The 10,937-nt window shown below is 50.2% G+C and overlaps 2 protein-coding genes across 4 annotated transcripts in view; both read left to right on the forward strand.

The window, feature by feature from the left end:
• TEN1 (TEN1 subunit of CST complex) overlaps positions 1-6,094 on the forward strand; it is a 40,676-nt gene extending 34,582 nt beyond the window's left edge. Inside the window, exon 4 of the mRNA XM_066381361.1 lies at positions 5,650-6,094. Coding sequence (XP_066237458.1) covers positions 5,650-5,771 — 122 coding nt within the window. The 3' untranslated portion in view covers positions 5,772-6,094. The remainder of the gene's footprint in view (positions 1-5,649) is intronic.
• Positions 6,095-6,731: 637 nt separating this feature from the next.
• Positions 6,732-10,915, forward strand: CDK3 (cyclin dependent kinase 3). Of its 3 annotated transcripts, none has more exons than XM_066381347.1 (7): positions 6,732-7,376; positions 7,793-7,870; positions 7,951-8,071; positions 8,160-8,330; positions 8,404-8,505; positions 8,757-8,960; positions 10,108-10,915. In XM_066381347.1, exons 1-7 carry the CDS (start codon positions 7,261-7,263, stop codon positions 10,231-10,233), a joined length of 918 nt encoding a protein of 305 aa, XP_066237444.1. In that variant the 5' UTR covers positions 6,732-7,260; the 3' UTR covers positions 10,234-10,915. The 3 variants fall into 3 exon arrangements, with proteins under 3 accessions (XP_066237444.1, XP_066237446.1, XP_066237445.1); XM_066381349.1 differs by having other exon boundaries at positions 7,947-8,071; positions 10,108-10,914; XM_066381348.1 differs by having other exon boundaries at positions 7,252-7,870; positions 7,947-8,071.
• The last annotated feature ends 22 nt before the right edge of the window (positions 10,916-10,937 follow it).

Genomic DNA, 10,937 nt, shown 5'->3' on the forward strand with positions numbered 1-10,937 from the left:
ATTGCACACTTTTCTCCTCTGTGGCCAACTGGTTCTGCCACCTTGTGACCCTTCTCACTTCTGCTCTGACACCCATGGCTACTCCCAGAATGGCCCACTTCTGCTTCCTGGAACAGCTCCAGTTCACCCTCCATATCTTTCTTTCCATCCCCTCTTCCACACCATGGACTTTGGACTCCATTTTCCTCCATCTTTTGTTCACTTTTTCCCTTCTAGCTGGACCTCACTATCATTTAAACTATATTCCTGGAGGAAGTTTCCAGCCCTTCCCCTCACTGCTGCCTGATTAAACTCTAACCTTCACCCGTTCAGGTCCCAATCGACTGTTGACCAAGAAAGTTCACAAAGCTCCTTGCATTCAAATTTCTAGCACAATGATTTCAAGGTCTCGTCTTACCAGAGTCCTCCACACTGCTGAGAAATCCTCCCTTATGTCCCACAATCCACACAGCTATTTCAGGCATTCACTTATAACACAAACCTGTTTCATCACCTCCACCTGTCAGCAAATTCTCTTACCTCCTACATCCCAGGTAAAATTGGGGACACCGCAGCAGTCCATCCTCCTAAAATTATAATATGCATCCACACCTCTCTGTGGCTCCCTTCCCTCAGCCTGGGGTAGAGAAGGGGTGCTCCTGCCTGAGTGCAGCCCTGTGCTGGGACCCATGGTCTGCCCTCCGCAGGGACTCCACTCTCTCAACCCAACCCTTAAGCCAGTGGTTCTCACACTTTTTGAAGTTGGGGCGCATTTAAAATCCTACAAATAATTGTAGGCGCACTATATACAAATTTCTGAGAAATATGTTGTAATAATTAAGTCAAATATTAAAGAAGGCCTGACCTGTGGTGGCGCAGTGGGATAAAGCGTCGACCTGGAACACTGAGGTCGCCGGTTCGAAACCTTGGGCTTGCCTGGTCAAGGCACATATGGGAGTTGATGCTTCCTGCTCCTCCCCCTTCTCTCTCTCTCACTCCTCTCTCTCTAAAAAAATCAATAAATAAAATATTTTAAATATATATATATTAAAGAAAAAAATATAAAGTCCAAGCGTGCTTTTATAGTAAACAAAATAAATACGACAAAATTAAATTTATTCTGACATTAAAAACATTTTCATGTTACATTTTTTGAGTTATACTTTTTAGAATTTATAAAAAAGAGGGGTTAAAATATTTTAAAATGACAAAAAAGTTATCTTTTTATATATATAGATACATTCATAATGAGATTTAGTAAATTTGGCAGGTCCCGGTGCAAATGTGTTAAGTTTTTTCATTCTTGTGTTTATGAGAAACATGAGCCTGATGTGTCCTAGTGATTTCTTCAATGTTTGGCCATATGTTTTGTTTTGTTTTTTTTACAGAGGCAGAGATAGGGACAGACAGACAGGAACGGAGAGAGATGAGAAGCATCAATCATCAGTTTTTCTTTGTGACACCTTAGTTGTTCATTGATTGCTTTCTCATATGTGCCTTGACCACGGGCCTTCAGCAGACTGAGTAACCCCTTGCTCGACCCAGTGACCTTGGGTCCAAGCTGGTGAGCTTTGCCCAAACCAGATGAACCCGCACTCAAGGTGGCGACCTCAGGGTCTCGAACCTGGGTCCTCCGCATCCCAGTCTGACGCTCCATCCACCGTGCCACCGCCTGGTCAGGCTGGCCATATGTTTGAAAGGCAAACTCTCATTTCCTTGTCAATACATTGAAGAATTCCTCTCTTTTTACTCTTGTGTTAAGTGCAGAAAACCCCCACCATACATATCATCTTAACTTTACACCAAACAAACTATAGAAGAAACTTGCCTCCAGTCTTTCCGGGGAACATGGGGGGTAGTGTAAACAATCCAGCACCACAGCTTAACAGCCTTTTGCAGCCTAATCAGGCAAGTGAGGTGGGGGGTTGGGCAGACTGTCGGCTTACAGCCAATTCCCCACACCTCTGTCCCCCAAAAATCTAAACTCCAAAAACCCTTTTGGTTTTTTGGTCCCCAACAGGCACATATTTCTCTGGAATACCATAGGACACACCTGGAAGACTTCTAGGGCACATCAGTGCGCCCTGGCGCACACTTTGAGAATCACTGCCTTAAGCTGTTGCCACTGGTTCTTCCCTCTCGGCATATAAAGCATGGTAGCCTCTTCCATATTAAAGTAATAATAATAAGAGTAGTTAATGCTGGGCAGCACTTGGGGAGGCCAAAGGAGACCTAAACCTGACTCAGGTTCTCGCCACGACCCAAGAAGGAATTCAAGAGTGTGATAGATTTAGTAAAGCACAGTAAATACACTAAAGCAAGAGTAGGTACTCGAGAAGTGAGACCAGGTGACCTCAAGCCATGAGACACACTGGTGGGGTCTGGGTGGAAGGTTTTTATTAAATGTGGATGAAGGAGGAGGGTGGGAGAGGGTGGCCCCTGCTTCTGACACTGGTAGGGTGACTGCCTACGCAGCTCATCCGTGTCACTCCTCTTCAGACATCAGTTTTTGTTTGTGTTTGTTTGTTTGTTTGTTTTGGTCCTCTCAATTACAGGAAATTGAGGAGGGGGAAGCAAGGGAACAGGTGGTCAGGGAGGTCACATCTGTGATGCTCCAGCCAAGATAGAGAAGGGGTGGGGTAGAGCTTGAGGCCTTTGTTCCCTATTCTAACTTACCTGCCTCAATAATAATTATAATAATAATATAATGTTGACAACATTTTCTCTATATGCCTACCTGGCTGTGACCCTTCCGCCCTTCATAGTCAAACTTCCTAAAAGAAGGCCTGTTCTCCCTATCACCCCTCCCTTAGTTCCGCTTACACCTCAATCCACTACATCGTGACTATTCTTGTAACTCAGTCCCTCCTTCTTGGGTCTTTGTCTTTGCAAGAAGAGATTCCCCTTAAGGACTATTTCTCTAGCTATCTTCTTCATAACTCCCTTCTCCCTTCCCTACAACACTTCTTCAAACACTATTCTTTGCATGCTGTTGACCTTTCGCACATGGACTAATAGATATGTCCCTTGTTATAATCACATTTTTGAAGCTCACCTTCATATTTAATAGCTGTGAATTTTCATTCCCCAGGAGAAACTCCTTGTTCCACTATGTAAATCTAGAAGGGAGGGTTCCCAATGTTGTGGGTAGGGGGAGCTGACATGTAAGGAAAGTGCTATGAAATGAAGTTAAAAAAGAAAATCTTCATACAGGCAGTTTGGAAGCATTTGACATAGAAACCTATTGTGAGATTTTTGTGAATTAGACTCTCTGATTTTGTCCTTGCTCTCCCCATGTCATCCTGAACACATGCTACTGCTCTGTGAAAACAATTTAGGGCTATATGTGTCCAGGCCTCTCAGTACCATGAGAAATTTAGGCCGGTATCCTGTCTGATTGATCAGTATAGCCAGTCTAGCTGTTCCTGCAGAAGGATGAGAATCAACATTTTACACCAGGGGTAGTCAACCTTTTTATACCTACCGCCCACTTTGTATCTCTGTTAATAGTAAAATTTTCTAACCGCCCACCGGTTCCACAGTAATGGTGATTTATAAAATAGGGAAGTAACTTTACTTTATAAAATTTATAAAGCAGAGTTATAGCAAGTTAAAGCATATAATAATAATTACTTACCAAACACTTTGTCAGAATTTCACTAAGTTTGGCAGAATAAATCTTTATAAAACAACTTACTATAATTAAATCTATCTTTTTATTTATACTTTGGTTGCTCCGCTACCACCCACCACGAAAGCCTGGAACGCCCACTAGGAGGCGGTAGGGCCCAGGTTGACTACCACTGGTTTACACTTTTCAATAGATCCAGATATTGTCACATGCCCACTCCACTCTAGGCCGTGCAGTCTCTGCAGCCCAGCACTGGTACCAACAGAAGCCAATGACACACAGGAGAGGTCATGTTTCAAACAAATTTATCTTCCAGTGTGGAAGGCTGGAACCTACAGGGCCCAGCACTTGGAATTCTGCCCCCAGGCTGTGTTAAGTCAATAGGAAAGCTAGGCATACACTTTATCTAACCAGAGTTTATCTCTGAATTGTGTCAAAAGCAGACAGGGTGATGTTCTAAAGCAGTGGTAGTCAACCTGGTCCCTACCGCCCACTGGTGGGCGTTCCAGCTTTCATGGTGGGCAGTAGCGGAGCAACCAAAGTATAAATAAAAAGATAGATTTAACTATAGTAAGTTGTTTTATAAAGATTTATTCTGCCACACTTAGCGAAAATTCGACATAAAGTATTTGGTAAGTAATTACTATTATATGCTTTAACTTGCTGTAACTCTGCTTTATAAATTTTATTAAGTAAAGTTACTTCCCTACTTTATAAATCACCATTACTGTGGAACCAGTGGGCAGTTAGAAAATTTTACTACTAACAGAGATACAAAATGGGCAGTAGGTATAAAAAGGTTGACTACCCATTCTAGAGCATGGAATGTATTCATTGATTTGCCAGAAAGCAGAGAACATGAGTGAAAAAAGAAAAAAAAATAATAATTAGGGAAAACCTCAGAAATCTTTATTGATTGATGTCACTTGAACATTGACAAACCTTTCATCAGGTCACCACAGCATCTGCTAGAAGCCCCCTTGGCCCCTTGTACAGGGTGGGATGATTTGCCCCTATGAGGCCAAACTCTCTCCTTGGATTTATTTATTTTTAATTTTTTTCTATTGATTGAGAGAAGAGAGGGAGGAAGGGAGAAAGGGGAAGGGACAGAGAGAGAGAGAGAGAGAGAAACATCAACTTATTCTACTTAGTTGTTCCATTTAGTTTTGTACTCATTAATTGCTTCTTGTATGTCTCCTGAATGGGGATTGGACCTCGGTGCACCAGGATGATGCTTTATGCACTGAATGACCCGGCCAGGGCTCTCCTTGGATTTATTAAATATGGAGTGGTCTCTTTGCCTTAATTTCCAGTACCAGAGGGTCCCAGGAGGCCCTTCCTTTGGTACAAATGTAAATATGTAATTTGAGATAATTGACACCCCCTTCAACTCCAGCCACTTGGAACCTACAGGGAAAACGGCAGGAACTAAAATAACAAGAGAGGGAAGTGGAGGGTATATCTCTCTGGCCCTTCCCTGGAGAAGTGGAATTTCCAGGCTATCCCCTAAGTTCCAGACATGTGCGTGTAGCACATGGTGGGCCCAAGTAGACAAACTGCCAGTGTCCCGTGTGCCTTGTCAAATTCATCCTGTCAAAACTCAGGACTGAGTGGTAGAGCATTGGCCCGGCATGTGGACGTCCCGGGTTCGATTCCTGGTCAGGGCACACAGGAGAAGCATCTGCTTCTCCACCCTTCCCTCTCTCCTTTCTCTCTATCTTCCCCTCCTGCAGCCAAGGCTCCATTGGAGCAAAGTTGGCCCAGGCGCTGAGGATGGCTCTGTGGCCTCTGCCTCAGGCGCTAGAATGGCTCTGGTTGCAACAGAGCGACACCCCAGATGGGCAGAGCGTCGCCCCCTGGTGGGCATGCCGGGTGGATCCCGGTTGGGTGCATGCAGGAGTCTGTCTGACTGCCTCCCCGTTTCCAACTTCAGAAAAATATACACCCCCCCCCAAAAAAAAAAACACCTCAGGACTGAGAACAGGTGGAGGGGGGACGGCAGGGATGCATCAGCTAGTGCCTTGGTGTTTGTCTTGCAGATGGAGGTTCGATGGTGAAGGCCCGCCTGCTGACTTGTGTGGAAGGAATGAACCTTCCCTTGTTAGAACAAGCCATCAGAGAGCAGAGGACATACCAGCGGGAGAGAGGCGGCAGCCGGTAGCAAATGGGAGCCCTGGGGACCCTCCCCCAAACTGCTCCTGGGGTCAAGCCCACCCGAGACGCTGGATCTGCTACAGAGACGACACAGGAACTTCCCCGGAGTGACGGCCTTTTGTGGAACTGGAGAGAAGCGGGGAGGGCTTGGGAACATGGATTGTCCCAGAAATGAGAGCCTGGAGAGTAGGCACCAAAGCCTGACACCCCCTCCCCTAGGATAGAGCGGAGGCTGCGCTCTGGGGCGCTGCGGGCTGTGCACCTCCAGCGAGGTGATGGAGGATCCCAGAAGGTCCTCTTGAATAAAGGCCCCGGTGGCGAGCCCTTGCAGCGTGCGTACGTGGTGCAGCGCCGCCGGCGGCTAGGAGGAGCTGCAGAAGTCCGCCCAGCTGTGGGGCCACCCGAGCCGTGAGGCCGCCCCACGCAGGCTTTCTGGTGAACTCGAGTGGGACCCCTGCGAGGAGAGGGGCTGGGGACCTGGGGACCCGCAGACCTGGGTAGAGGGCCCAGGAAGCAGCAGGGGCGACCCCGCGTAGTTTTCTGCCCTCAGAGGAGGTCGAGCGCATCTGCACACTGGTCCGGCCTAGGCCCTCGCCCTACCTGTGCGGCCTAGGGCAGTGCTGTGGCTCCAGAAACCCTTCTTCTTTTTTTTTTTTCTTTTCCCTGTATTTTTCTGAAGCCCGAAACGGGGAGAGACAGTCAGACAGAAGACTTCCGCATGCGCCCGACCGGGATCCACCCGGCACGCCCACCAGGGGGCGACGCTCTGCCCACCAGGGGGCGATGCTCTGCCCCTCCGGGGCGTCGCTCTGTTGCGACCAGAGCCACTCCAGCGCCTGGGGCAGAGGCCAAGGAGCCATCCCCAGCGCCGGGGCCATCTCCGCTCCAGTGGAGCCTTGGCTGGGCTGCGGGAGGGGAAGAGAGAGACAGAGAGGAAGGAGAGGGGGAAGGGTGGAGAAGCAGATGGGCGCTTCTCCTGTGTGCCCTGGCCGGGAATCGAACCCGGGACTTCTGCACGCCAGGCCGACGCTCTACCACTGAGCCAACCGGCCAGGGCCCAGAAACACTTCTTGACCCCTGACTTCTGACCCCAGCTGACTTTGCTTCCCCCACTTCAAGGCACCCCTTCTGGGCAGCGCTGAGCCCCCAGAACCAGGGCCTGGCTGGGCAGCTGAGGGCTGAGGCATGAGAAGTTTGGGCCTTCCTGTGCTCCATAGCCAACCAGTCACCTTCCTGGCTGGGCACCTGGCAGGAGGCCTGGGCTGGGTGGGGGACCTCTTGCCAGGTGCCCAGGAGTGCTGGGGTGGGGATGGGGGTTGCAGAGGACACCCTGACCCTGGGTGTCCTGGCATGCATAGGTAGGGCTGGTCCTGTGGGTACAGGCTTGGGAGCCAGGAACCCTGGGCAGAGGCCTCCCAGGAGGCTGGAGCATGCAACAGGGGTATTGGGCATGGAAGTGAACACCCGGGCACTGTTTCCCAGGCAGCTTTGTGGACATGGACCTGTTCCAGAAGATAGAGAAGATCGGAGAGGGCACCTATGGGGTGGTGTATAAGGCCAAGAACAAGGAGACAGGGCAGCTTGTGGCCCTCAAGAAGATCAGGCTGGATTTGTGAGTGCTGGGACAGCCCCTGAGACACCCCACCCAGAGGTGGCCCCCCAGGCCCATGAGATACCCCACCCAGAGGCGGCCCTGGCCCCCCAGGCCCGTAAGACACCCCACCCAGAGGTGAGCCTAGCTCCCCCATTTGTCTCTCATCTCAGGGTTTCACTTTCAGCTCCTTTCCTGAGTGCTGTACAGTCACATTGGGGTGGCCAGAAAGGTGGAACCCTCATCTTCACCCCAACCAGGCTTTGCCCTGGGCCCCTCGTGGTAATAAGTATATCCTGAGGAGCACAGTGCCCCAACACCCCATGGCTGAGGGATGGGCCATTCTTATGGAATAAGGAACGTGGGCAACTTCCCCCCAGGGCAGAAGCACCCTTCTTGGTTCCCTGCCTCAACTGCTGTACCCTTCTTCCCTGCAGGGAAACTGAGGGGGTCCCAAGCACTGCCATCAGGGAAATCTCCCTGCTCAAAGAGCTTAAGCACCCTAACATCGTCAGGTGAGGTGGGAAAGGAGGCAGGAAAGGGGCCTGTCCCAGTCCACCTGAGAGCCTCATCCTGACTGGCATCCCCCAGCCAGGTTGCTGGATGTGGTGCACAATGAGAAGAAGCTGTACCTGGTGTTTGAGTTCCTCAGCCAGGATCTGAAGAGGTTCATGGACTCCACCCCAGTTGCCACGCTCCCCTTGCACTTAGTCAAGGTACCCAGGGAAGGACGGGGAAGACTGCTAACAGCCTGCTCAGCCAGCCCCACTTCCGCTCAGCCAGCTCCCTCTCACGCTATTTCAGAGTTACCTCTTCCAGCTGCTGCAGGGGGTGAGTTTCTGCCACTCACATCGGGTCATCCACAGAGACCTGAAGCCCCAGAATCTGCTCATCAATGAGCTGGGTGCCATCAAGCTGGCTGACTTTGGACTGGCTCGAGCCTTTGGGGTGCCCCTACGCACCTACACCCATGAGGTACCATAGGACAAAGGGGAGCAAAAGATGGCTGAAGGGAAGTCTGAATGATGCTGTTTCCTTGTCCTCACAGGTGGTGACGCTCTGGTATCGCGCCCCCGAGATTCTCTTGGGCAGCAAGTTCTATTCAACGGCTGTAGATATCTGGAGCATTGGTTGCATCTTCGCAGAGATGGTAGGGAGAGGGACAGGGCTATAGGCAGGGTTCTACTGAGGTGGGGTGGGGGGGATTCTCATTCACCTATTAGAGGTGGATTAAGGGATTGGCCAACAAGCTGAGGAACTGGGCCTTATTCCAGAAAGGTTAGGATTCTTAGCACGGTCCCAGGAGAGATCTTTGAAGATGCCTCCCTGATCTGGCCTCTTATTTGTATTGGATTCCGAATGATAGGGGGTGGACCCAACACCTCCTCTTCCTTATTCTAGGTGACCTGCAAAGCTCTGTTTCCTGGTGACTCTGAGATTGACCAGCTCTTTCGTATCTTTCGGACCCTGGGCACCCCCAGTGAAGCCACATGGCCAGGAGTTACCCAGTTGCCTAACTATAAGGGTAGCTTCCCCAAGTGGACCAGGAAGGGGCTGGAGGATGTTGTGTCCAATCTAGAACCAGCGGGCAAGGACCTGCTCATGGTAGGTAAAGGTAGGCACCTGGGAGGGCAAGAAAGGCCTTCTAGCTCCAGCTGCTGCTTTAATCAGAAGTGTCCCTTTTGTTACCCAGTGTCTTATGTAACTCTGGCTCCAAGCCAAAGCTGGTCTCTTTTTCTGACCCCTGTCCTCAACTCGCTTGTCCCTGTCCTTGTGCATATTGACTGTTCCAACTGGAGGCCTGTCCCATGATAAGTCCAATGGTCACTTTTCCTTTTGAAACATCTTTCCTGTAGTTAGCTTTGTTTTTGTGCTGTGATTCTTGCCCTTTTTTCCTAAGTTGCCCTGTGTTTTTGGTAATTTGTCCTGTGGTCATTATTACCACATCTAAACTAAGTTTTTCCAGGCCGGGACCATACCTCCTACTGCGCCAATATTCTCCACAGTGCCTTCCACAGTGGTTACTCCCAATGTTCCCTTCTGCCTGGCCCCCTGCTAGTCCTCACTCATGCCTCCTGTTGCACCATCTTGATCCCTTAGGCTGGCCTAGGCCATACTGCCCTGAAGGGCAGAATCACCCGTCTTGCCCACACAGACTTGCAGGCACATTTCTCCCTTTAACCTGGTGTTGGATAAGAGGCAGGCTAGGCAGTATTCTCATCTTAAGGCTACAAGTGCAGCTTTCAGAAGTCTGTGTGTGTTTACCAACCCAAATGGCAGGACAGCATAGACTTCAAAACAAAGCTCTTAACACTCTATTCTAGCTACTCCAAGGCAGTGGGTCCTCCCACAGCCTGGCTGGGAATAGGGATTGGGAGTTCCTACCCCACCCGCAGTTATGCTTTCTGACAGGTTTGGGCCCATATTTTGTGATACACAGAGAGAAGTCTGTCTCACCTGGAAGTAGGCTAGGGCCTGGAAACCTCGGTAGGGAAGGGAGAGACTGACTCAGCCTCAGTAGCCTGTAGATTGGGAGTGACTCAGCAGGGCTGGACCAGAACTAGGTCTTTGTCTCCACATTCTAGAACTGGCTTGTGAGCTGGGAGGTAGTGGCTTTGTGCACTTCTGGGTCTGAAGGCGGCACTTTGGGGCTTGGGGCCTTTCAGCTGAGATTTACCTGGGAGGATAATTCTTCCCCCCACTCTGGTGACAACCAGGCCCAGTCTTTTTCCTCCTCTTCCTTCCTTCACAGCAACTCCTGCAATATGACCCCAACCAGCGGATCTCAGCCAAGGGCGCCCTAGCCCATCCATACTTCTTGTCCACTGAGGCCTCCCCGGCCCCCCATCAGTGTGTGCTGGAGTGTTTCTGCCACTGAGAATGTTAAAGGCCACCACCATGAAACCTCTCTCCAGCTGCTGCCACAGCTGCCTTCTCACTGGCTTCCCAAGAAAGAAGACATGTCTGGGGAGAGAGCAAATATCTAAGGGATTTGGCATCAGCCATCAGAGGGCTGAGTTTGGGTTAGTCCTGCCAACAAGTTGGCGAGTTCCTGTGTTGTTTGTTGAGTTTGACGGTTCCATTTCAAGATGAGGACACAGAAGCTCTGTGCATGAGGGGGTATATCAGGCTGGGTCTCCTGGCACTGGGGCAACAGGCCGCGGAGAGCAGGAAGCCTGCCCTGCAGCGGTGGCTGCTGCTGTAGGGCAAGGCCCTCCGCCCTTCACCTGCCCGGCCCGCAGCTGCAAAGCCAGACCCTAAGGGAAGGGTTCCCCCTGCTGGTCTTTCTGGAGTTAAAATGCTTTGGGGAAGAGTTGAGTTCCAGTTAAAAGTCACAAAGTTAAACAGGAAGCAGGGTGAGGGAGAAAGGAGATATTTTCCTGATCCCAGAAATCGGGTGGTGTGTGTGGCTGTTCTAAGTAGTTGTCACTGCTTACATGTGATTGTCTCTGGATTTAAGAACAGGAAATAAAAGTGATGCACTCCGAGTTTTCCCATTTTTCTGCTGAGGGCACACCAAGGGCTTGCCCATCCATGACCATCATCTCCTTCCGTGACTTGCCAGCAGGTCCCTCCCAGAGT

Source organism: Saccopteryx leptura, chromosome 4 (assembly GCF_036850995.1).
Source record: "Saccopteryx leptura isolate mSacLep1 chromosome 4, mSacLep1_pri_phased_curated, whole genome shotgun sequence".
In the NCBI taxonomy this organism is placed as follows: domain Eukaryota; kingdom Metazoa; phylum Chordata; class Mammalia; order Chiroptera; family Emballonuridae; genus Saccopteryx; species Saccopteryx leptura.